We start from the raw sequence: 27,991 nt of genomic DNA, 5'->3' as shown, positions 1-27,991 counted from the left end.
GTGTGACTAATAATAAGGTGCTTATGACTAATTTGTATGGAAATGATGTTGCAGTTTGTTTAAATTGTGTAAATATTTTGGCCATATTCTTTGAAATCCCGAATATAAGGGCACTCTCCATAAAGGACATCGACCGGGTGGAGTTTGTGGACCAAGTGAAAACGGACAAGGTTATCCTCCACATTGATACAAGAATCATCAGTGAATGTATGTTAAAAGAAAAGTTATCTACACATCAAGACCCCCGTCTGACCCTGCATTGATTCCATATCGGCGCAGGAGCGCACAGAAAAACCCATCCAGGGGGGTTTCAACCATCAGGTAAGCCACGTTGGGCTTTCACACAATATTGAGCAAATCCATTTAGAAATGGCCGGCTGACGAGAAAGAAAAGGACAAGATCACTCAGTGAGCCTCCACCTATTTGCCCGCTCTCACATCAACCTGATTGGCTGGCTGCTGCACAAAGGCAGCCTCATCCTGTGAGCCGGCAGGCAACGCTGGACACCTTTATAGGCAACCATTCAAGGCCTGCTTCCAAGACCCCTGTCTGACCCTGTATTGATTCCATCTCGGCACAGGAGCGCACTGAAGAACGCATCCATGTTATTTTCAGCCCTCAGGTAAGCCCTGTTGGGCTTTTGTACTATATTGAGCAAATCATTTAAAAATGGCCACCCCAACGAGAAAGGAAACGACAAGCTCACTTGGTGAGCCTCCACCTATTTGCCCGCCCTCGCCCCGACTTCACTGGTTGGCTGCTGCACAAAGGCAGCCTCATCCTGGAAGCCGGCCCCCTTTAAAGGCCACCGTTCAAGGCCTGCTTCCACGACCCGCCTAGCCCTGTTCGGGCCTGGAAGGGCAATGGGACTCAACAGTCGCATCTACGTTTCTTTTCAACTTCGTCTTTTGTTGCATTGCAGTTTTGCTCCTCACGGCAGGTAAGACAGCCCTTTGCCGCTTAAACCCACATAACTGACCGGGCCGCTGCTTCTCTCTAGTTTTGTTTCTCTCCCTCCTCCCATCCGTGTAAACTGTGGGGGCTCACAACAGCTAGTCCTCTGTCGCTCCTCTTACATGCTAGGAGCTTATTGTGTACCATCGTCCTCCCTGCACTGATAGCCGTTGCACAAGCTGACTTTCGTGGACGCTTCTAATAGGATTTGTAATCACTATTCTTAACTATTGCACACTCGACCCGATTGCTTATGCCAAGTATTTGACTATGCTTACCGAATTGATCAGGCTGTATCATGTTACACTGCTTATACTTACCTGATTTGTCTGACTTTATCATGCAACCTTTGTTACTATCCTCACCTAATATGTTGCAGCAGCACTGTGTGATCATGTAACCCATCTTGTCTGTTTGCCTACAAGATTTTGCACCCCTCACCATGAGGTGAGGATTCTCCAGCATCTATTCACATACTTACTTCTGATTGTAACCATCTTGCTTGTGCAGCTGTCTTGCGATTTGTACTATTGCATTTTTGTTTTTAGTCTACACTGCGTGGTGCACTAGCCGCTTCCTGCCATTGCTTGCCTGCATTTCTGTTACAACCCTGCTCCATGATACGAGGCCCCATTGTCTAGGTTCACCACTGACCTGTCTAGTAGCCTGCTTGCACTTCCAAGTCTGCCCTACCATTAGGAGTGATCCCATCCAGCTTGTGCACACCTACGCTGCGTTTTGTATTTATCCTAGCTGAATCTACCGGATTGACACTCCCAGCCCTGCGCTGTGTTTTTTATTTAGCCTACCTGAAGCCACCTTCAGCCTCGCAACATGAGGCGCGGCTTTGCCAGTTTGTGCACTCACACCTTTCCTGTTCTTTTCACTAACATGCATAAATTGTAATGCACTTCATAATTTGTCTCCTCACACTTTCTGTAACTAGCCTGCAGATACCGGAGGGTCTTGGGCCCTGCTATCAATGCAATAAATAAATAAAATAATTAAAAATAAAATAAAAATTAGACCTTGAAGTATCCGCGGATTCCGATTCAATCCCCCAGAATTTGGCTTGTGATTATAGGCATGGAAGCCAAGATATAGTGGTTTCGGTGGCTGCAGGTGGAGGTCATAATAGAGAAATTTCTTTTGCGCATAATGAAGGTTTAAGTAGGATGGATCAAGGCGATTGGTCCTGGATAACAGCAGCACTCATGAGGCCGGACGCCGTAGCGCAGCATCATTCACAACCGTCTTTTTAGCACTAAAGTGCAGTTACAAGTTCTTTTGTGGAATTCAAGAGGGAATTCCACAAAATGTACCAATGTGTTTACCGAAGTGGAAGTGAATGGGATTATAACAACATACAGAATTTTAATGTTACAAGAAACATGGTTGACTATGTGCATATTGCTGGACGGATACTCGTTGTTTGTGCAAGAAGCATCTAATTTACCCTATGGAATTTTAGGGGTTGAGGCAACGTTGGAGAAGGATTGTGATGTTAATATATTATTGCTGGTGAATATTTATTGGCATGTAGGGGTTGGTGACTTGGACGTGTGCTTGAGTCCGATCACCAATTTCATCTGTGATTGGAAATGCGAGAATGAAAGGGGGTTGGTGCTACTTACAGGCAACCTAATGTCCTAGTGTATTAATTATGGAAATGATGTTGAGGGGTGGAATGTGCTACCTCTTAAATTAGGCGGCATGGGTATCAAGTTGCTGGCAGTAAGTGGTGTGCAGTTCTATCTTCTGTGGGTTTGTACTCTTTAAATGGGAAAATAAGACGTATCTAGAGTGACCATACTAAGTTTCTCGCAGAATTTGATATTAACATGGGAAACTATGCAGCAGGAGTCTCAAGGGGCCTTTTGATTAACCATGGAAAGAATCGGGTCATATGAGAGACCCTGCTGTTAATCGATTAAATAACAACTTGGAAGTTGCCTTCCGTAGGGCCACCTATGAGTGGGAATTGGAGACATTTAACTTGCATAATTTTGACATTTCGATTGAGTCTCTACATTCCCTGTCAAATAGCAGCAAGCATTAAGTTCGCTTAAAAGAATCCGAAATTACACACTCACACATTTGATGATAAATTAGCAGAGGAAAAAATAACTATGCAATATATAAATCCAAATGGTTAGGACAGCCAAACAGCGTTATAAGAACATCTGTAAGCAGCATCGTGCTATACTAATGCAGAATGAATGGAAATTTAAAAACTAGTTATTTTGCTGCATTTTGAGAAGTTATTAATGCGCTGAAATATAGTCAATCTAGGAAACAGCTACATGCGTTATCCGAAAATGACTGGGTATCTCATTTTGAAGAACTGTATTCCTGTAAATGTCAGAATACTTCTAAAATGTAACACAGATTAAAAGGTGATCTGGAGAAATGGGATCTTAACTTTGATCAGGAGGATGTTTGGGATTTTATTAGTCGCTGTAGTAACTCCAGGGCGCCAGGCCCTGATCAGTTATCTAACATTTTGTTTAAAAACATAATTTAATTAGAATCTTGGAGGCCTTCCTATGTCATCCCAATTTTTAAAAGAGGCGCGAAGACCGACCCTAAAAACGATCGTCCCGTAACAATAATGGATTCGGACAGTAAGGTCTTTACTTCCCTTTTATTACATCGTTTGGAGAAATGGCCAAGTGATTCTGGACATCTGAGTAGACGGCATTTGGGTTTTCAAAAGAGTCACAGCACCAATCTAAATGGGTTTATGGTCAGCTTTTTACAGGACCCGGCCAAGAGCAAATAATTGACAGCTGTGTACGTGGCGTCAATCAACTGCTGCATTCAACCAGGTTGAGCGTAACCTTCCCATGGCAAAACTGCCAAAGAGGGGGATGAGTCCTCTGGGATCCAGGCTAGACTGAACAATGAGGGACATTTGTCCCGCAGGATGGAGACGGGTACAGGATTGAGGCAGGGATGTATATTGGCACCCTGCCTCTTTAATCTGTATGTGTCAGATGTGGGGGATTTTTTTTTTCCCAGCTACGCTTGCTTCTCTTTGCATACGCAGACGATTTTCTGTTTTTTGATCGTACCCCCGTAGGTCTGCATTTTCTCTGTTTGCAAAAGAAAACTCCCTTATAGTTAATCCCGGTAAGACTAGAATTTTAGAATTTGCAAAGAAAAAGAACTGGTGTACCCATAAATGGTATTTGGAAAAAGTTGTGTTGTCCAGGCCGGGCAGTGTTACTTACTTAGACTTTCCTATTACCGGACAACCACAGAAAGTAGTGCTTTGTACTCTGTTTAAGCAAAAGGGGACTTTCCTAACTAACCAAATGAGGAAAATGAATCGGAAATTTGGGAGATTTTCGATCAAGCCTGCCTTAAAGTTCTACAAGGGTAAAGTTGTACCGAAAATAATCTACAGTATGGAACTGCAGGGACCATGCGCCTATGACTTTCTGGACAAACTAGAGGCTGCAATTTGCCACATGGTCTTGGGCGTGCCAATGCGATACCAGTAGCAGCCTTACGATACGAATTGGGTCTTACATCTCTCCAAGCTAGAGTGAGGTGGAGCCTTCTAAGTTTCAATCAAAGTGTGTGTTTTCTGCAGGTGAATACTTTATATGAAGAAATGAATGGCAATCATATAATTGCTAACTTGAGAAGTCAGTGTGACTTGATGCTTAGTGGGATGGGGAGAAGTATTCTTGATTTAAGGGGACATTTGATTATGGTAGCATGCGCTCCCTTTACTCCGCCCTCCGGCACGACACATCAGTCCTCTTTTCCGCGTCAACTGGAGCAGACCTGCTTCAGCTATGCTGCGTTTGAGGCCCTTTTTTCCTCGTAATTCCAGCCGTTTTGAGTCTTCCCCAGGGATATTTGTCCCTCTATTTCTATTGTTTATTACTAATGTAGATTTAATTTTTATAGGAACTAAAATGTACAGCGTCCTGCGGTACCTTACCTCTCCACGATGCATATCAGCCCCGGCGGTAGGTGCCCAGCCTGCAACAGATCCTTTCCTACGTCGGACCCGCACCCACTCTGCCTCCAGTGCCTTTGGAAAAGACCACAGCTGGGACTATTGTTCGGAGTGCAACACCCTTACTCCCCAGTCACTAAAGAACCGGTTGGTGAGGTGCAGGGAGCTGTTCTCCAGATCTCCGCCAGAACATATCGGAGTACGTACGTAGAAAAACCAAGCTCAAGGTAAGCACTCTATTCTCTAAAGCAACCCAAAGGCCATATCTGATCTTAAACTGCCGTCTATGCAATAATGCTTGCAGTATGCAGAGGGGTTAGCCTAGGTGGCCACCTTGCTGATTGTTTACCATGGCACATGCCTCTGGAAGGTGAGGGCCGTTGCCTTGGCCCTGATAACATGAGCGTTCATGTTTGCTGGTATATTTATATGTCCCTTGTAGGCCTCTTGAATGGCCGTGATCATCCACCTACCTATGGAGGCCTTTGATGCCTGACCACCTGGTTTTGAGCCACCGAAGGTGACGAATAACACATTTGACTTGCGCAAACCCTTTGTCCTGTCCAGGTAGAATGTTAGGGCTCTACTGACGTTGAGAAAGTGTGACTCCTTTTCTGCCTCCTGCTTTACAAGAAATCTATAAAGAGAGACGAAGGGAGTGGAGTGGGGTACCCAGGGAGGCAGGCTCTGTAGTTCAGGGGAAACCTGAGGCACTACAAGTGGACAGTGGAATCAGGTTACCCATTGGAGGTTACTTCACCCGCTGCAGCAGTACGGCATGGAGCTGCAGTTACCAGATGCTTACAGCAGCAGCTTCGTAGTACCGGCCTTTGTGCTGCTGGTGACTAGAGCCAGGGATGAGAGGAGGAGGAGCCAGTTTGTGGGTGCGCTGGAACGAGATGGCACTTCCCAATGACTGCACTGTGGTACAGAGCATGCAGTAGCAGTGTAGGCCCACCCAGGAAACATGATTGCCGCCAGGAGTGTGAGGAAAAGCCGGAGCATAGGGCTTCTGGGTCCATCGTGGTGTGCGTGGAGAGATGGAACCAGGATGCTCAGGGGAGCTGAGTGAACGCATTAGGTATGTCAGGCATGTTTGTTGAAGGTAGGTTTCTCTGCCGCCAGCGCAGATTTTTTTTTCCCGCCCTCCGCAATGTGGGGTGGACATTAAATTGTATGTCCACAATGGTCGCTGCTTGGACCACTCCCCCGCTATAGTGGGAGCAGCTTGGTAATGCAGCCATCAGACAGCCAGCTGCCATGGCTGTGTAGCGTGGGCCTGATTACAACAGGAGCAGACGAAGTGTGAGGTCAGAGCCAACCAGTGGTCCTGACAACAGGATAGGGAACTGGATGCATCAATGCATAGGGAAAGAGTGGGCACTCACACTGCAGACTACAGTGTGTCAGCTGGGAGGCTGACATGTCATTAAGAGGGATTTACAGAATCATACCTGAGAGTGGATTCTAAGAGGCCACTCTATTATAGCGACAGGCAGAGGATACCCATGTCTAGCCAAAGTCAATCATGTTAGGGTAGCAGAGCAGTAAGGAATAGACTTGTAAGGGTGTGAGAGTGGTCTAAGGCTACAATGAGACATACACATAGCATACCAATAATTTAAGTTATACAGAGGATGTACAAAAATACAATTATGTATTTGGCCTTTGAAAACCCTCTAAGCAATGAAAACCTCAAGTAAGTATTACCACACAGCTACTACATTTACACATATATAAAATCACTGCTTGGGGGTTATGATAGTAGAACACAAGCACTGTACCTTTAGGACAGTTCAACAATTGTAGTCAATTCGTTAGATAACTGGGTATGGTAAAGTAAGTGAAGAAAACAACCGTTAGCAATTTAGAACCAGCTGGAGACAGCTAAGAAAATTGTTAGGTTCCCTTTGTGGTGGGATTGGGAGAGGAATGTGCAAGAACTTTACTTAGCTTGTTTTTCTGTTTCCGGAACACTTACCTGCAACCGTTGACTTTGCCAACTCTTGTTCATGGATCACATAGTAAAGCCTCTTGCAAAGTGAATCTTGTGGAACTGGTGACTTTTGAGCACTAAGCCCTGTTTCCTAGAAGGGCAGGATTTATTAAGAATTCGGGACCTTAATCTAGATTTTCTTGTGGGTGTTGTCTTTTCTAACAATTTACTTACAAAATAACTTACAAAACAATGAGGATATTGATACTGTCACCTATATATTATATATATTATCTCCAAAAATGTTGTTTTTGTGTATAAACTAATGAGAATGCAGCCTTTAATATAGGTGAAAGTATTCAGAACCTATTTTTTTTGGAAGATATTTGCAATGGCTGAGATGCAGTAAGAATCTGCTCAGACAAAGGTTGCCCTGAGAAGACATTAATCCAAAATGCATTTGGCATATACAACAAACATTGTGTCTGTTTTCTCTGGTTAGGACCTGGATATTAAACACCTGGCCACAGATTCATCAGAGCATATCTTTATTACACATGTCTGACCTTTATTATATTGATCTAAAGCCGGTTCGGCATTGAGCGTGTCCATGCAACTCTCTGAAAAGACATTTTTCGGGGTTGCAGAATTTCTGTATTATGCCAAAAACACTTTCTAATAGTTTGTTTTGAAAATAAATAATAATTTGTGTTTAAAACATCTTGCGTGATGTGGTGAATACAATGAAATTGAGGAAGGGACTGTTCAGTTTAATAAAGGAGGTGGTGGTTGTGAAATGAAAATTGAAACCTTAGGAAACAGTTGTGTTGACTTGTATGGGTCAGATGGTGATGCTAGATGCGCACTTTTTTGGGATGTACCACTATGAAGCTGTTGTACTACATTGGTAGTTATTTGTTCACTGAACAGGAGCAACATTATTGCTGTAAGGGAGAATTCTCAGAAGTGTGCTAATTACTCTCTACCTTAGAGACCCCCAACAACTTTGCTGGATTTTGAACACTTTAATTTTTAACCTGGAGAGAGTGAGAACCCTTTTCCCACTCTCTTGTGTATTTTATTGGGATTTTGAACACTGTGTTTCTTTTGGTTGTGAAGTCTGATAAACTCCATAGGCATCATCTTTTACATTGTGTCACACAGCACCTTCAGTGCAGTGGCACAGGGAATCCTTTCAGATTTCCCCAAGGTTTAAATACCTTCTCTTGGATAAACTACTGAGCAGTGAAGTGAAATTGACCTTACTTACATTTGTAACTTTCTAGACCCAGCACACACTATCTTACAATAGGGTGCTGGAGGGGTTACTTAGTATCCCCTTTGTCTAGTTTCTCATGTAACATTTTTATGTTACCCTTCCCTCGATGAATGGCTGGTGGCAGTGGTTTACTTTTAACTACCGTGGTGTGCTTTTACCGTGGGCTGCGTTCGTTTACACCGGGCTGCATTCGCAGCTGCAGTAGAGCACCCAAGGGTGCCATTTTTGTCAAAATGGCCCGGTCTTCTTTTTTGGCCATTTCTTTGTGGGAAGGTCCTTCTTGAGATTTACTCTGCGTGCCAAACCAGGTTTGGTCCCTTTGTTCGTCTTGCCTCTGGTGGGATTCACAAGTGAAGCCTGCCTCTGGCTCCAGGGTGTCTGGCGGGGGCAGGAAGCGAGGGAGGTACCCGAAACTCCCTGTGCTTAGTCTTCTAGGAGACAGGAATGCACTCTTATGTGATTGGCAGGCTGGCTGTCCGGCAAGGACAGCCACCCTGCTGGGTGACTGACAGCGAGGCTGCAATGAACGGGAGAAACCTGCATAAAAGGCAAGGCTTTTTGGCTTGGAAGGCAGAGTCAACCACTGGACAAAGGAATCCGAAGAAGAACTTGGAAGAGATGCCTGCTGCAATTCCTGGACAGTTGGTTTTCCCGGTGAAGCCCTGCTGCTGTGCTGAAGCTCCAAATTCGTCTCGACTAGAGAAGCCCTGCAAGGACGACTTCTCCCCTTCAGTTGGTGGGACCAATCAACTCCAAAGTAAGCCACCTGGACATCCTCTCGAAAAGCTCTCGGAATGTCCACTGCAGTCGCTCCTGGAACCTAATAGCCAGGGAGAGGAACACCAGATCGTGTGCGTTGCTTTTCAGCTGGCCAAGAGCACCAGGAAGATCCTCCGGACTCGCAGGAAGCAGGACTGACCGAGCCTGAGCCACCTCAACAGAGTGCTGGACCTCAGATGCAAGGAAAGGCCATCTCGACAGCCAGGAACCGTGGTGTTGCTATTTGCGGTAGATGCAAGGAGCTGAAACACCGAAGGGCCACTTGTTCGAAGATTGCCGGTTGCGGTTGGTGACCGTCCCATTGCAGTGCAGGAGTCTCCAGAAGTCCTCCCTCTTGTCCCCACGACTGAGGCCCAGGAACACCAGGATCTGCAGAGCTGCACATGAAGAGAAACCATCTGCTGCACTTTTCTTCAAACTAAAGGTACTGTACAGTCTAAGAGAACTTACCTCTTGTGCTACCTTGCTTGTTCTCAGTTGAGACTTGTCTTGGTTGCTCCTGTAGGGTTGCTTGCATCTTCTACTACTCACAGGCCTAACAGCTTGTGACCCTACATTTGATTCTACTTTTTCTACAAAGATTTCTAAAACATTGTGCAAGACTTTTCCTTACCTGCAAGACGTGCTTCAGTTCACCTTGACTTTTGCTAACTTAACATTGGCTGGCCGGGCTCCCTGAATGACTCTTCTCTCCTCTGCTTATGTGTTTTGCCTTCCTTCTAGGAAAGAGTTAACTCACTTTGCATTGTTTTTTTTTAAAGTACTTACCGGATTAAGAATAATTGTGTGAACACTTGTCTTATTCTGACACCTCTTTTCTTTGACACTTCTCTCAATAATATTCTAAATGCAACAGGGATATATTAATGTCCCCAGCACCCTAACTATTGAAGTCACCTGAGGGTGTAGGTAGTGTCTATGGGCCATCCCAAAAGGGTATTTGCCGATTTAGAAAACTAAGAGTGTGTATTTTGAAGTATATTTGTGTATTGCTTTATATTGCTCCCTTCTGAAGAAGGTTTATTCAAACTGACAGAGTTGATTTGAATACTTGTCACTGTGAATCTCGGTGTAACACATCTACAGGTCACATTGACCCCTATTGAGATAAGCCTAGCTGCTCAACATGCTACCAACCTGTATAGTACAGACGTATACCAAAGGTTGGGTTCCTATTGCCAGACGGTCAGGGTTGTTGTAGTGCACCCAAAATGGTACTGCATATAATCTTGCCTAACAATTACCAAAGGATTATTAAGTCCTATTACCCACACATTTTCTTTGTTGTTCTTATTGCTGTATTTCACCTTTGGAAAGGCCAATCCGGCCATTTTGCCAATGTGGGTTCTGATTTAGAGTTCACAAAAGCTTCCCTGGTTGAATCTGATCCGGTTTAAGCTAGATGAGGGTCTTCCAGATACCTCAATCCACATCCTCACGTGTGTGTTCACGGAAGTGGAGCTTAGTCTCCCATCCCTCATTCAATGGCTGCCAAATCTTTGAATGGTGCACAGATGGTGAATGGAGGACTGGGGTAGACCTCATCCTTCTACGTGTGTGTTTATCTGTGGAAGCCCAAGATTATTCACCAGAACAGAACCTACCTGGAGCCTTATATAGAAAGGTGCAGAAGATATGACGCCCCCTGAGGATCCTGATTGCTGGCTCTGCTGCCCATTCCTGATCCTCTGGACAGTGAAGCTTTGCTTTTCTTTGTCTTTGGGAATCCTGTCTCAGGCTCTTCTTCCTCTTGCTGTGACAGGAACAGCTGGATTTCCTGGCATTGGAGCCCTATGGGTTCCCCTAGATACTCCTGGACTTTGATACTGACCAGAACAGAAGTGGGAACCTCTGCGGCCTCTGTTGGAACACACACCGGTGGCACTGCTGATCAGAAGTGCCTGCTCGTTCATGAGGCATCCTGGACTGGACCTTGCCAGCTGTCCATCCTCACTGTGGCCTCCTTTGACTTTGTTCAATGGGTCACTTTAGCTTTTGTTGAAACAAGCTCTTCATGGGCCATCCTGAAGGGGTCTTCCAATGTATCCAAGTGTGTTTTCTTCACCAACCCATCATGAGGAACTGTACTTGCATATCCACCTCCCGGAACTGGCACTGCTATCGAAAATACAACCTGATGCCAGAACAGATCCTTGGCAATCTCAAATTCTGGGCTTCCTCAGCCTCCTCAGTCAGCATGGTCCACATCTTGGGGTGTCTCTGAACTTCATCGCTGGTCTTGTCCTCTTGGGTCATCAGGCTTCTCCTGCTGACCTTCTGCATGCTACCGCCCCTCTTCCCGACCACGAGACTCACTGCACTGATGTTTGGTTCCAAAACTGCAGTCCTCCTTCCAAGGACATTTGGTCATTGAACCTAGGTCAGGATATTTTTTGCTAGGATCCTTTATTGTCACCACCCTCAGGTGGCCTCCTCTACCTCTCTCCTAGGGCTCTGCTAATACTTGCATCTATTTTCATTATAAAGGAGAGCTGCCTCTGTACTTTGTTAATGTACATTTCTATGGCAAAACCATTCCTACCTTCTAAAACAGTTTACAAGTATCTGGAAATAGTATTTATCTGTAATCTGGAGTAGCATACTTGTGTAGATAGGTGCTTAGAATTTTGGGAACACTTTATGGTGTAAAATATGTACATAAAAGACATTAAAGTATTTAGCTGTACACATGGTTATTTTTTAATGCTTTACTTTAATGAGTATATTTTCAGTAATGTAAAGTGTGGACCTTCCTTTATTGTCTGTTGATTAGTGTTTAAGTTGTACTTTAGTATCACACTTCTCCCCTCTAAAGAATCTAGCCTTACTGCTATGTAACATTTAACTGTATGAGTAGCAGGAGGAACTTGGCTGAAATCGTGCCTAAGACTCACTACAGGTTGGTCTTCTTAAGCCATCAACAGAGGACTTGGGGAAAATCTTCGAAACAATAGGAATCAGCTAAATATCAATCATAGGATTACTCGTTTGTCTTAGTTATGGTGGTAAAATCTTCTTTTTTGTTGTTCACATAATACATACAAATTATGAATTACAATGTATGTCTTTAAAGTGCCCTTTTCAGTTATTCCTTACAATAAATATGTGGTGTTAATTGTTTTACTTATGGATGAAGGGCCATCCAAAACTTAATGTTACCAAAGGTTCCATTGGGACATGTGTACTCAGCCCCAAAAAAGTTTGTGCCAACCAGGATCAAGCATTTTGAGATTTTAGCTATGACTGAGTAGCTGTGCCAGGGTATAAAGCAAAACAGCCATTCTGTGATCCCTTTACCTAGTAAATGGATCAGTTGGTGGAACTGTTTTCGTTAGTACATTAGTTATTGTTATTGTTATTGTTATTTTGCACTTATATAGCGCCTTATATACCATTGGTATGGTCTGAAGGCGCTATTTCCGTGACCAGAAAAAGCTCTCTCTATAGAAAAGGTTGCAGACCCTTGACTTACATCAACTCCCACTCCAGCTGTGCTTCTTCAATGTCATGCATCACTTTCATGAGCTTCCTCTTGAACTGGTTCTCAAAGCGGACATCATCTTCGATGACAAGTGCAGTCTCAAGGTTTCTGTCCACCACCTGAAATAACATTTCCCAGATTTATGGCTGTAAAATGTTGTTATTGAACAAAATGCATGTTTTTAGTAATTCAATTTCATGATGATCTTAAGCTGCAAAGCACTTACCTCATTCACACGGGTTTGCCGCTGCTCTCTATGCTGTTCCAAAACATCAGTTCTACATAGCAGTAGTCATACTTAGAGCATTTTTGCGTCATCCCTTAATTAGTGTTTAAACAGGGCCTCTTCTTTGATGTTAATGGGAATTATTTCCCATTACTTGAATATGTGTATTCCTGAATTCTTCCCCACCTATGACTCTTTTGACATTTATGACACATTCATATTTATAGGACAATATAGTAGAGACATATCCAATATTAGTAGGACTGTTTGATTTTCCTTTACAAATAATGTAATGAATTTGGTCAGAACTACATCATGATTTTTCTTACATGTTTTGGTAATATGAGATTGCAAAATTTGACAAAAGAATGGTCAAAATTGACCTAAAAGAAGTGTACTTTGAGAGCTGTGATCTCCACAAATGACCCTAGAGCAAAACTCCATAAATACTCGTTGGCTTGAGGTCTGCTCTTGTGTATGCCTTACAAGACGCTAACCGTCCCTAGATATTGATAATCTAGCTGCTGATCCAGACTGTGTCCGGGAATGCTCAAAAACTCTTTAATGACTGTGATGAATCAAGAGTATTCACCGCTTCTCCCCAGGGGGAGCCACCCCTTTATTATTATCATTATGATGGTATTTATTGAGGGCGTACCTAGCTTTGAGAAGCATGGAGCACTTTACCGAGGTATTCAACAATGGAGATGCATATCGGAGCGCTTTTCAGAGGTAACAGCAGAAATGATATACAGCAATGGTAGGATACAGAGAGGCACAGAGGAGGGATCCAGCTGTACCGGGTTGCAGGGAGGAGGGAGGCAGGCTGCGTCTATCGAGTCAGGTGGCGCGAGGGGCAACGTGGTGGCCTAGGTGTTGAGTAGGAGAGATTCCTTGAAGAGGTGGGTCTTAAGATCTTTTCTGAATTGTAGGAGCATGGGGGCAAGTCTGATGATGCTAACGGGGAGGAGGTTCCATAGTCTAGGGGACAACATGGAACTCCCTATGCAAGCAACACTATCTACTTATCTGGGATTTCCTGCAATAACAAATAATGTGCCTTTCTATCCATTCGCTTCAGGTAATGCTGGATCAAATACGAAACCTGAAGGAAAACAGAACTCCCCTTTGAACGGGGACTTGCATGTATAGTGGCACATCATAATAATACCTGGCTGGAATATTTACATCTTTATACTATCGCATGTGCCCTCCAAAAAGCAGGCTTAAAGGCTAATGCAAGGAAATGCTATTCAGCCCAATCAGCCATCAGATATCTGGGTTACTTTGTCGGGAATGGCCTGATCCAACCCCAGGCCGATAAAGTGAAAGCGGCGCAACAAACACCAACACTTAAATCAAAACCAGACCTTCAAGCCTTCCTGGGATTGACCAGGTACTACTGGAGATGTATCCCTAACTATTCCACCCTGGAGGCTAATCTTACCAAACAAACTAAAGAATTCTCAACCACAGAAATTGACTTGCAGAAAAGAAGATCAACAAAGCTTTGAAGGTGTGAAGCACATCCTCTGTCAAGAGGCAGTATTCAAAATGTCAGACTTTAATAAAGAGTTCATCCTACAGACCGACACTTCCAAAGTGGGCTTGAGAGCGGTACTGTCTCATGAACACTAGGGTATTGAACATCCCACACTGTACACTAGTAGGAAACGCTTTCCTCGAGAACAATCATAGGCCACCATAGAACTCAAAGCCCTGGCTATCATTTTGTGCCTTGAAACACTTGTGTATAGGCGCGTTATAAATGCCATATCATATCATGTGGGCTGTAGTACATCTGCGTTATTACCTAAGAGGAAGACAATTCAGATTAATAACAGATCATTCACCACTAATCTGAACAAGTTTTAGAAAAGATTCTAACTTTCGAGTCATGAGATGGTTCCTAGGGCTACAACCTTTTTGTTTTACGGTGTATCAGAGGAAAGGAAAAGAACAAGGAAATGTGGATTATTTAAGCTGATTGCCACTTAGGACTGAAGAGAAAGCCACACACTTAAGGGGAAGGGTATGTGACGAATCAAGAGTATTCGTCCCTTCTCTCCATGGGGGAGCCACCCGCTGTGAGGTTAGGGACATCTGCCCACTTAGCAAGACCCTCACTATGGGTCTGGGCAAGTGGGACCTAACTGGGAGTGACTCCACATCATTCTAAGTAAACACTGCTGGTTACACACTCCCCAGCCAGGTGTTCTCCTGAGGCCTAACGCAGCCACATCCGGTCTGGATAAATCCTGCCAGAACGAACACATACTCCTGATCTCTCGAACACCACACCTACCGCTAAAATGCAGCTATCACACGCATGCCGCACGAGCTGCACACATACCCGGTGTTCACACACACCTTTTGACTCTCTCTACCCTCTCCACTTATCTGAACATCGGTTCCCAAGGGCGTTCAACCTACCAGCGCCTTCAGACCATACCAATGGTATATAAGGTGCTATATAAATGCAAAATAACAATAACAATAACAACAATAACAGGTACTCTCATCCCCACATGGAACTCCCTATGCAAGCAACACTATCTGCTTATATGGGAAGTAATGTGCCTTCCTCGCCATTGGCTTCAGGAAATTCTAGATCAAATATGACACCTGAAGGAAACCGGAACACCACTTTGAATGGGGACTTGTATGTAACATTAACAAACTGATCGAGAATGGAGAGAGGGAGACATATGCAGGGGAAGCCCACTGACGTAGGCATGACTTGGAAGGGCGGAGCAGTTTGGAGCAGCAGAGCCTGTGGCAACCCGTGAGGGAGAGAATGCGTAAATAACAGTGGGGACACCGCTGTCAGGACAGAGTCCTGGAGACAATCCTATGTGGTGGTTTGACCACAGGAACACTGTAGTGGGCCCTGGCCCAATCAACAACGCTGAAACGAGAAAGGTTTGGAGGAGCGAAGCCTCTCAACAGCAGACCTATGCTGAACACGCAGACATAACGGGATGCCGAGACCGACTCCACGCTGGAGCTGAGAAAGCAGAGACAGAAACCAAGCAAATCCATCGCAACGGCAAGCCTCGTGAATTCACCCACATCAAGTGAAGGTACCAGGGTGGATAAGGTCTGGGGGAGGCAACAGGGACTATATGCATTACTGGAAAGGAACTGCAATATTGACTGTGGGTCATGGAGAAAGCACAAACCTATATATTGTGAAGCACTAAGAAAGTTGCCAAGCATAATGTTGATGAATATTGGAATCTATTACTAAGAGACTGTGAGAAACCCTCTGAATGAAGCACAAATATCACTCCCAAAAAAAGTAAGGGGAGACCAGTGGACAGGCCTCAGGAGTGGTGAAGCTACACGTTTAACAAGGGTATACTGAACCCACAAAGAGGGGGAGTCGAATGGAAAGAGGCTGAAGGACTCAAATTAAAAGGAAGACGTGCAAAAGATTACATACAGAAAGACTGTCCGAAGGACATGGAGGAGATCGATGGGTCTCACAAACTCCGGGATATCAGACCTATGAATATGTACCATGGGCTACAAAAGCTCATGAAAGAGGATTTGTAAACCCAGATAAATATACGCTGCTGAGTTGGTTGATTTTTACAAAACTGGTTGCAATTGGAATAAACCTGAAACAAGGCCCAGGAAACCCAGTTAAAGGGAAGATGTCAGAAGATATATATTCCAGCCACCTTTAGTTATTAGTTCTGAGAGTAGGATCAGGTAGAAGTAGACTTTTCACTGTGTCCAACTCCGTCTTCTGGTCTGTCACACTACCAGGAAGAGAAAGGTCATCAGGGCATCCCTGATTTATAAGTGACTGACATCTTGTTGAGTGAAAGAAGGTGGCACAGTACCTGTATCTTTTGGTGGTAACGGCCGACTCTCTTAGTGGCAAACTGAAGGTTAGCTTTCATAAGGCAGTTTGAGGTAGCTAATCTTAGGGCCATCAACTGATGGTGTATAATTCTAGCCTCCACTGAAGGGAAGTCTTTGTAAGGCTCTGGAGGTCTGACATCCCGTCTTAGGTTTTAGGACCAGATAGGCGCCAGAGATTTGATCCTTCAGGTGTTATCCTACCCCTTTTCTCTTGAAGTCCCATGTACAAGTTATTCATTTAGTCTTCTCAGCAGTTTGCGGAAAGTCCAACCTAAACTCTTCAAATATTACAAAGGTTTAGACATTTACTTTTGCAATCTGTGAATTTGTAGGTATTAGGAAGATTTTTGCATAACCCCAAGTCTAAACTGATTACAAAAACACCCCACATTGGTATACTGACAGTATACACTTTAATAACAAATTACAAACAGAATCTCTATTTGGTAAAATAAGGTGCTATAATACATAGTATTGAATACAGAGCATGTTAAAAAGTAAAAGTCAACAAGACCTAACCCACTCTTTACAATAATATACTATCTGGTGACATACACAATTCATATAGGTTAAGCAGGGGGTAAGGAAAGTATTGTATACAACACTGACATACATCAAAATAACCATGATGGCATCACTGAAAAACAGTCACATTAATCCAAAACCTCTAGAGCATAGTATTAGAAATAATATTAATATGCACCATCCAGTAAATGTAGGACCTTGCAGAGGGCAGGGCGAGAACACTTAAGAACAGAAAGCCATAGGCCACCATGAGTTACAATACATGTATAGTGATGGTACCAACACATTACATTCCTAGGAAAAATAGATACTGCAATACTTTGCAGTTACAATTTGTCACAATGCATGTCACATAGGCATTTGTGTAATGCAAGACTTGAAAAATACATATTATCTCAATGGCACAAGCTAAAACTAGACTGTAGTGAAACCAGGAATAAATGTCCAGAGGCAAGAAAGCACCACCAAAGTCACTTTAGGAGAGAGCCAGTTAAGTTCAGAAGTTTCCCATAGGTATTAATGTGACATACTCCATAGGCACAGCCGTGGTTATGGGGAAAGTAAGGTAAATATCAGTTCTACCACTCGCGTGCAGAGAAGACAGCATCTGACCCACAGGAACCCCAAAGGAAATCCTCTGAAGAGGTCCAGTACCAGGTTCGAGACCCAGAAAACCCAGGCAGAGATGTAGCTAAGCAGGATTCAAGCCAATAGAAGGGTTTGCAAAACAAGGTTGAAGGGGACCTGCAGACACCTTTCTTTAGGGCCCTGTGTGAAGACCCTTTATGAACCTACGCAGGATAACATTGGCCCATTGTTTCCTCTGGGCCCATAGACTTCGCATTCGATCAAGTGTGCAAGTGCTGTCAGCTGTGGAGACTATCAGTCTGCGTGCAGTGAGGCTTGTGAATTTGCTTCCCTGGTGGTCTAGTGCTCGGCATTGGTTTTTCTCTGTCTGGAGCTTAAAAGGACCTCTGTGCTCGACAAGTGCGGCAAGTGCTGTCAGCTGTCTGGAGGCAGGAGTAATGACCGGATAACTACAGCCTTTAACTTTTGACTGCTAGCTTTTGCGGTAAGTGGGTGAGGATGCCTGAAAAGCCAGAGCGGTGTGTAGAGATCTATGATAAACTCCGGATATAGACTGAGGAGCAAGCTGACTCACCCGTCAAAGGCCTGTAGCCAAGCCAAGGTAAGTGCTGAGCTTGGGGAAGAATGCGCACCTGCTCCTCTATCGAACTTACCATCTACCAGCGCAAGCGTCCTTGGTCATAAGTTTGGGTGACTGATAGAAGTAGGTCGCAACCCGACTTAAATAATTTGGTACCAGGAAGTAGGTATGGTCCCATCCAATGTAAAGGAGTAGTTGAAAGGAACGGTGGCTGAAATTAAAACCTTAGAAAGGAAGATTAGTTCTTTCTTTTCAAAATCAATGGTGGAAATTCCGAGACCAAGCTGTTTGAAACTTGCAGAAAAAAGGTGTGAGATTACAGACGTGGAATTGCTTGCAGAAATGTTTCCCACAGACTCCACTGCTCAGAACATTTCAACCCCAAGAATACTCACTATGGTTAACAGGTCAGAGTATCGAGCAGCAGATAAGTGGAGAACTCACTTGGAGGGGCACTTTGATCCATCAGAGGTACAAAAGGTGTTTGTGGGGGATATAGTAGGGGATGCCTTAAGCCCGGTGGGTCTGGCAACCCCAAAATAATTAATATCTAATGGGTGACAGGGGGCATTACCCAGGGCAGGAGTAAGCATCTCTTTGCTGGAGGGCCAGGATTTAGAGGTGAACAATATTGGCACTCAGGAAGATGTAAATCTTGATGCCTTGATGTGTGCCTCTGAATCTACCTCAAATTCTTCTTCATCTTCGTCCACAAGCTAGCACAGGAGTGGGAGGTTTGGTAACAGGATGGGGAATGTTGATGTAATGGCAGGGACGACAATTGCTTTAACGCCTTTTCTGAAAATACATGAGGCTCCTCTCAATGACTCTTTAAGGGACCAGGAGACATCACTTGCCATGTTGCACTCTAAAATGGTTTATATAGAGAGCTTTATCACAGCCATTAACCCAGATTACTTGAAGAGATGGATGGACTTGTTTCAGAAGGCGAGTACACCATGAAATAAAACAACTTTAAGGGAAGTGGCTAATGGAGCAGCATCAAAAACATTGGGGCCCACATCTGAAAATCCCATGGTCCTTAACAATGGTAGGGAAAGGCAACCTAGCTTAAGGGAAAGAGGCGATGCAAACCGAGGATTTAGACATACTGGAAGAGGTTGTGCAGGCTAGGATAATAATCAGTCCCAAATAGAATTCACAATTTTGCGAAAGGGAAGGTAATAAAAACAAGATGGCAGTAGGATAACCAAAAAAAGGCTAAAAACCAAAAGCTCCCAGCGAAAGGCAATGCCAATGGTTCGAGCAAGTTTCTAGGAAATGTAACCCTACCTAATAAACAAGCAATTGCTATGAGTAACATTGAGAAAGCCCTGAGGAAAAACAGGGATCAAGATATGGAGACAGTGGAAGAAGGGCTAGTAGAGGACTTGGCAGAAGTCAATATACCCTCACCAACACAGGAGGATCTAATGAATGTGTCAACTTCCAATATAACTAGTTTGGAAGAGGCTCCTCCGTTGGTAAAACATACCCCATTGGCTGGCCGGGAGATTTATCGGAATGAAGAATGTATACCTGTTGTGCCCATAGCGGCTTTGGATAGCGCAGGATATGCCCCAGGAATAAAAACACCAACCTTTTTGACGCTGGAGAAAAAAAAGACACAAGAATTAAATTAAACAGGACTTGGTCCAAACAGTAGACAAAGTAGAAGAGTGTGCAGAGGAACAGCATCAGAACCAGGGGAAACTAGCCACACAGAATGAAAAGGTGGCTGAAAACTGTTTATGCTTATAAATATTTCTGGCATGTGAGGATGGGCTCATTTTAAAGAGACAGAATGTGTTCAGTTGCTTTAAGCATGCAGTCTATTGCTTCCAGGGACATTAATTGTGTGGAGTTTTTGAATGACTGCCAACTTGGCCCAGTCTTATGACATATAGATTCAAGACTATGCTGCTGGAAGCAGCCCAGCAATTGCTTTACTTGAGGTTTGAGATGTTTGTGCCACCTAGACACGTCATTAAATGTAGATGGGGAGGTAGTAATTTGGCTTGGGTGAGCCACCCGAGACTTAGTGATAGGGTTGCTAATAACGAACAAAGAATAGATCTACCGGTATCCGATAATTTGCAAGGAGAAAATGATCTAGAATCGAGGATTGAAAAGTATAAGAATTATCCTCTGCAAGTGGTTTGGGCAGTAACTAACAATACCTTAGTGAGAAAAGTTGTAGATTTAGAGGATAAACGTTCAGGCACAAAAGAGGAGACATGGTCCTGGTTAGCTCAAGCTATGGGGTTGAATACAAATGAGCTGTCTGACACTTCTAGGAATGAAATGTTAACTATTGGCTCTTGGAATACTAGGGGACATGTGCACCCATTTAATAAGGGAAAATTCAATTTTGAAGATCATGATGTTGTTTTGATGCAATAAACCTGGTTATGTAAACAGCCGATCCTGGAATGGTTTTCATAACGTTGCTGAACCCTGCAGTAAAGGGCCCAAGTGGGCAAGGAAATGACAGATATAAGCATATACATGTCTATGATAGAGAAGTGGTACTAAAAAAGAGAGATGAGGGCCGATATTAGAAGGCTTAAACTCCTCTTGCGAGATGAGTATTATAACCAATAGAAAAAGAGGAAGCGGGAATATTAGAACTCCCATAAAGCCATGTTAAAGCAACAGGATGCAGAGATAATGCTTTTAGCAATTGCAAAAAAGCAGACTGGTGAGATCTGGTGAAAGTACTCAACAAATAACCCTACAAATAAATGCGGTAGCAGAGGCTATGTGGGTCGCCCATTTTGAAGGCCTATTTGCCCAGTTAGGTAAGGAAGGGTTAAAACTTGAAGAAGAAACAGGGGATGTGAATTGAAAGATGGAATATGATAAAGAGGGCATCATAACCGTGATTAAACACACAAATAATTCAAGAACTCCAGGCCCAGATGGCCTGACAAATTTGATGTTAAAACAATGCCCAGAGCAATGGGCGGGCAGGGATCCTGGATCCTTATTTGACAAGACAATGAGGGTAAGAGAGGGCCCCCGGTCATGGAAAAAGGCGGCAATTGTGTTAGGTAAGATTTTCATAGCAATGATAAATCTTCCTGACTGGGGTCAACCCCAGAACTTCTTGCTTTAATGGTGGATTATTTTTCCATATACCTCAGTGAGTGCAAACCTTTTTTATTTTTTTTTATTTTTATTGGTTGAATCAAATCAACCTTTCAAATAAAAAATACATACAGTTCTTATATACAAAATTTTAATCATTTACATTTAACATAATTAAGAAAGATCACAAAGAAAATTTCATCATTTAACAATACATACTGAAACAAGACTAAATGCATTTATACTTTTCGCTCATTTGTCATTTCATCATAGTAAAATTTAAGTGCTAGGATCTATGGTGCCTGCAAAATGAATGATATGTAATTAGCCCTAGATTGGGCATCAATGATATTCATTTTCAAAGAATCCAGGTTTAAACTTGACAAAAAAATGTACGGTTGCAATTTGTAACGGCAAATGACATGCACCAAAGATTATTGACCAGCAAGAGTACGAATCTTTTAAACACAAATATTTACAGTATCTCTTGATAAGATGTGGTAGAGTTGCACGAATGTCCATCACTAGGCAGAAACGGCAGAAATTACCGGCTACGGCTAAGAATTTTCGTTTGGCTTGTATGTCCCTGGTAATCCATAAATTGAATTTCCACACCAAGAGAATCTTTTACTCTTTTTATGGGTGTCGTTTTTTAAGACTCTCCATAGTATCCTCTTTGACAACTTTTGGCACATGCTGCCTATTGTTGCTGGGTTGCCCTTGGGGTTCCTTTTAACTTCCTCTGGCTAACCTTGTGAGAACTACAGTTCCCAAGGGTAGAAAGGAACTTTGGATCGCTTTTACATTTTGTTATGTGAAACCATCACACCCACCTTATGTGGAGTGCTGGGGAGATACAATGCATCCCCTTTCTCCTTTTAACTGTAACATTTTTGTTACAGGTACAAGCTTACCTTTAATGGCTTGTGGCAGTGAACTTTTTTTCTAATTCGGTGCACCTTTACCGCAGGCTATTTCCATGCGTGCTCATTTTTCCAAAATGGCCCCTGTCTACTTATTTCTCGCCATTTTAGTGTTCCTTGTCCTTTCTTGTTCCTTCCCCTGATCTCCAGGGCAGGAAAATCTTTTGTGTCAATTTTGTCTTCGGTGGAAATCCTGTGGAATCCCCACCCAGGCTCGAGTGTCTATGAAGGCAGGAAGCAAGGGAGGAGTCCAAAACTCTGCAGCCCTTTGTCTTCCAGCCTGACTGCGAGAATCCAGTTCAAACTGGGAGGCTGGCTGTCCTGAAAGGACTGCCAACCGCCCAAGTTTGAATGTCACATGGATGTTTGATTGGCTGGGTTCCTGTCTAAAAGTATGATCCTGGAAGCAGAAGAGGTAGTCGACCACTGCACCTGAATCCGAAGAGGAAGGTGAAGAAAACATGGCTGAGACGATTTCCAGCGACCGGAGAGCCTTTTGTGTAACCAGAGCCTGCTGTTAGCCTTCCTTCCAATCGACCTAGGGACTCCGAATACGGCGTTCCCAACCTAGAGCCTGCTGAGATCCACTTGTCACGATGCCCGCTCCCAGGGAGCCGGCTCAGGCCCTGCGTCCCCGAAAGCGGACATCAAGTCCCCGGGGAAGGTCCCAGCAACCCCTTATAGGGGCCCTTTGGACAGCGTCCTGGCGCCTATGGCGCCAGGCTCATAGAAAACGTCAGTCCTGGCGCCATAGGCGCCAGGCTCATTATGAAAGTGTTTGGGTGCACTTACCTGATGCAGGCCATGCTGCAGAACCCCGGCCTCCTTGAGGCCTGAAAGGAACTACTTTACCTGTGGGACTCATTGACCACCCGGGCGTGGTCGGGGAAGGATACATACCTGATTGGAGGAAGGACACATTCTAGGAACTTCTTCCAAGGCTATTTAAACCACACCTGATCAGCCACACGTGCTTCGTGTTGTTCTGCATCTAGCAGCTGGACGCTCACCGTGTCTGCTCCTGCATCTTGACTTCTGCAACACCTGCCAGCATCCTGAATCACCTGCAAAGGAAGGGAACAAGAGAACAGAAGAAGGAAAAGGCCTCACCTGCTAAATCTGCATCCCAGAGACATTTCGCCGACAATCCTGAAAAGGAAGACATTTATTTTTAAAAGCACATCGCATCGATCGCTGCAGCGCCGCATTCTACTCACCTTTACAGGGCGCCTCCATGTTCAGCAGCGACCATCCGGATTCGCAGTCGCGTCCCCGCGCCTAGAGAGAAAAAGACAAGAACAAAGGTGAGAGAAAGAAGGGAAAAGGGAAGCTAAAACTCCATGTCAAGACTTACCTGTTGGGTCATTCCCTTTTCATTTCGGGTCCGCGCCGCATCCAGGCATTTTCAGACCCCGGCCCCTAAGGGGAAAAAGACATCAGCGTTCATGAGTGAATGAAAAGACATTACCAAAACACTCATTAAAGACTTACCTGATTTCCGCAAGGATTTCACCGCTCACCTCGGGTCGGTGCCTGTTCCCCGGCATTCCGTACCCCGGCCCCTATGGGGAAAAAGACACTAGCATTAGCACATTAATGCATGGACACCAGGGGAACCACTTATAGAAAAACTTACATGGAAGCCAAGCAAGTTTGGTTCTCACCCATCCGAAAATCCAGTGACGTAACTGGATACCAACGCGCCCCTGCATCAGAAGCAGGATGGAGAGCTCGTCCTTCCAGACCCTAAGGTGAGACGCTACGGGGAAGCACAGAAGGGTTTTGAGGAGGGTGAGAGGGGTAAGTGGGAGGCCGATTGCATTACCCCGCAGACAGTTAACCCCCTATTCTCACCTACAGAAGGATACTTCTGCGAGTCAGACAAGCCAGATCTGGGGCCCGGTCCAGCCCGTCTTCCGAACCCTGCGCAACACCTTAGACGAGGTCACAGCAGCGCGAACCAGGCCAGCGCCCCTGTGGGAGTCAGGTGAGCGTTACACCACTAGACTCCAGAAGACCTGCATTTTGAGCCGTCGCACGCCGTGCTGCGACCTTGTGGGGCTGCAATACCCAATACCCTGCAACCTCGAGCCATTGTGCGCTACATGGTCTTTCAAATTCCGAATCTTGCTGAAACATTGTGGGCATCCTGCAGGACCTTCAGGACGTGAATCGAGTCTGAAAAGTTCCCTCACCAGAGTGGTGGACCTTGCAAACGACAAGAATCCGACCAGTGATATAAAGTCTTCTTGCGGCTCCTGAAATGGCGCCAAAACCACAGAGCCACATCTAGCCATGAAGAAACTCTTGTCTGGAACCTTCCCGTTGATCCTTGCTTCAAAAGTCCTTCCAGGGTCTTATTTTCAGTCTTCATAACAAGGAATTCAGTGACTGGGTTTTGGCTGCAGATCCTGAAGTCTCCACCGTTGCAACCTCTTCTTCTGTGCTGAGTAAACCATGTGAAGATCCTCTTGCCTAGAGCCTTCCCTATGATCCCTCCTGCTAAAATCCTTCTGGTGTCCTGTCTGCTGTCTTCATGATAAAGGAATTCAACGACCAGGTTTTTGGCTGCAAATCCTGAAATCTTTTTGCTGGAAATCTTCTTCTGTTCTAAGGTACTGTGCTGGCTGCGGTATTTACTTACATTAAGCCTTTGTGATTTCTGTAAAGCTTTGGGGTGGCCCACTGCTGGAAGCCTCCTGGGGTGTCTTCTCAGAAGTCCCTAGACCCTCAACTAACTCTAAAGTGAAACACTTACTTGTTTGACCAGTCTTCCTTAGGAACTCTGACTTTTGCTACTTCTGTGCCTTCCTGAACTGTCTGTTGGATCTAGTGTCCCTCTTTTGCCACAGAGAACACTCATGCTTCAACAATAAGGCAAAGACTTTCTAAGGATTGGGCCTGCTGCCTAGAAAATAGAACAAGTGTTTAAAAGTGTACTTAGTTGTAAATGAGTTAGTTGGTAACTGTAACTCTGAGAATGGACAGTTACAAAAGTTCTTACTTACCTTGAATGTGTGTTGTGCCATTCTGAAAAGTATACATTAGGTTAATTTACTCAACTGTGAATTGGTTGTGTCTCTTCCCCAAAAGTAATGCTGTTGGCTTCACTTTACTATTCCCGTTAGGATATAAATGTGTAAGTGCCCCAACTGGGTCTTGCTTCCCCTGACTTGCTGTTAGCCTTTCTAGATTAAGTCTGCCTTAGGTTATACTTATCTTTTTAAGTTGCTGACAGCTCCTTAAAAAGTATATAGGTTTTACTTACCTTGTGTTATCTGTGCGCCATCCTAAAATAAGTTAAAGACTTATTGCTCACCTCAGTCTGCGTTCCACTGATCTGAAAAGCGACTGTAATAGTATATTACAACATTAGGTTTTACCTGTCTAGAGTAGCCGTGTGCCATTCTTGAAAAGTGTTCTTTAGTTATAACTGACGTTGGTTTGCCTGGTGCATCCTAAATTAGTGTAGATTCATTGCTTATTTTAGACTGCGTTCCACTGAGCTGAAAAGCAACTGTAATTGTATAGTGCACCCAAAGGTGTTACTCACCTAGTGTAACTGGGTGTTACCATAAAAGTAGTTAAGAGGTATATGCGGGTCCTTGACTCCGTTTTATTATTAAGAAAAGTATCCTGGTAACAGGATTGATTTACTATGTGATTTCTTTGTTGAGTGTCACTGCCTAACTGACAGGGTCTACTACCCTTGTATTACTCCATGTAATCACAAAGTAACATATGGTTTTACTCCCCATGAATAGGTGTGACCTATACTAAATGTGCAATAAATAGACATAGGCTCCCCTCTGCGAGAACAAACACGGCTAAATGACCTGTTCTTTGGGAAGGTACCTACTCGAGAGTCCGCAGCCACAATTTAGATCACTGTACCTTTCACAGAAGGAAAATATCCATTTGCATATCAGTCTTTGTCCCGCCCACATGGGCAGTCCAGCACAGAAAGGATATGGCAATTCTCTTCTGAAGAAGAGTACCGACAGCAACCCCATACACGTGTTTCAGCCTTGCTGGGCCTCATCAGTGAGGTGGAGCTGTGTCTCTCCGAGCATAGTGAGCAAGGGGTCCATGTCTGGATGACCCCAGGAAACATAGGGTGACTAAACATAAGTCCCTTAAACAATCAAAACAATCAAAAAATAGACATAGGTGCCCCTCTGGGAGAATAGAGAACACAAGTCTTTCTCTCTTTCCAACAAAGCCATTAAAAGGCACTTCGAGGGCCTTTTACGCTTACATCCCCCTATTCATAAACCACCACCTCAGTGGGATCTCAATGCGGTCTTATCAGCCTATGGCCTCCTGTGAATTAGAATTTCAAACTTGGGAAACGGCATTCTTAGTAGCCATTACTTCAGCTAGACGGATTGGAGAGCTCCAGGCTCTCTCCTCAAAGGAACCTTATATTATATATTTCATTTAAATGAGGCAATAGGTCCTCCCGTTTTTCCTCCCAGACTGCATGCTTCTGCAGCCGAAGAAACATTACATAATCTAGATGTGGTCAGCACTTTAACATTTTATCTAGAAAGGACCAAACCGTTTAGAATAGCAGACCAGCTCTTTGTTACTTACAGGGGTCCCTCTCCTGGCAATAAGGCAGTTAAAGCTTCCATCGTTAGATGGGTTGTCTCCTGTATCTCCAAGGCTTACGACATGAAAGGGCTTGCGACTTCACAGAGACTTCAGGCTCATTCCAATAGAGCCAAGGCAGCATTTGTAGCCTTTACCAGGCACATTCCCATTGTAGACATCTGTAAAGCGGCTACCTGGGCTACCCCGCTTGCCTTTTGCAAGCACTATGCTATGGATACATCTTCTAGAAATGATGCAAAAAATCAGCCAAGAGGTGCTCCGCAACTTGTTTGCCTGAATCCCGTACATACTGTCTCCTCCATCCTTACTTTATCTAAGGCTTTTTAGTTTGGTCCCAACCAGTTGGGAAAGAGGGAGAGCCAGGACGAAAGAAAAATAAAAAAATCATGGTGAGTCAGGTTCTCTTAGTGCAGGCTCTCCCTCCTTCACAACACTCACCGAGAGCCATCCCCTACAATGAGCATATACTAAAATTCTCCCGCCATCTTCGGAACCACAGGAACTGGGTGTGGAATGTTGATGACGTAGGGATATGGTGTGGGCGCAGCTCGCGGAGGGACACACGCGTGACTAGGCCCTACCCCGTCAAAGTTCTTAAAGAGACGGCTATCTTTTGCAGCCAGTTTTTCCAGCCCATTGTGAAGGAGGGAGAGCCTGGACTAAGAACCCGAATCACCATGAAGGTGATTTTTCATATATTAAACTAAACGCGTTAAATAAAAAATAAAAAAATAGACTTCACATTGGAACTTGGGGGGTATGTGTTTTTTAAGTGTCTGTATCGTACAAAAAGTTTATTTTTCATTTGCACTTCTTTGAACTGTGTAAATCACTTTCTGTATTATTATCTATATTCTGCGAAGTTATTTTTATAAATATACAGACCTGTATATTTTGGAGTTAATTCCTACGCACACCTTTATTATATATAGAATATATTTATTCCAATATATTGTGTGTCCGTTTCCTTATTGCGTGATGAGCAAAATTATTTACTGTACCTTCAAACCAGTTCACACCTACTGGAGGGTTGTTTTTACTACTCAAGCTATTTGAGTGCTTGGAAAGTCAAGAATCCAAAGGAATAGACCCTTTAAGACAGGTGTCTTTGGACCACGTTCAATAGACTGCTACTAAAAAAAGACCGCCTATTGAACGCTGCCTA

The 27,991-nt window shown here is 44.1% G+C and overlaps 1 protein-coding gene across 1 annotated transcript in view; it reads right to left on the bottom strand.

Annotated features, from left to right (window-relative positions):
* Positions 1-27,991, bottom strand: part of COLGALT2 (collagen beta(1-O)galactosyltransferase 2) — a 338,526-nt gene that overhangs the window by 24,117 nt on the left and 286,418 nt on the right. Inside the window, exon 10 of the mRNA XM_069641072.1 lies at positions 12,396-12,523. Within this exon, the coding sequence (XP_069497173.1) occupies positions 12,396-12,523 (128 nt within the window). The remainder of the gene's footprint in view (positions 1-12,395; positions 12,524-27,991) is intronic.

This window comes from Ambystoma mexicanum, chromosome 1q (assembly GCF_040938575.1).
Source record: "Ambystoma mexicanum isolate Mex_15411 chromosome 1q, UKY_AmexF1_1, whole genome shotgun sequence".
Taxonomy (NCBI): domain Eukaryota; kingdom Metazoa; phylum Chordata; class Amphibia; order Caudata; family Ambystomatidae; genus Ambystoma; species Ambystoma mexicanum.
Note: the sequence above shows the minus strand (reverse complement) of the source record. Positions and strands in the feature narration are given on the sequence as shown.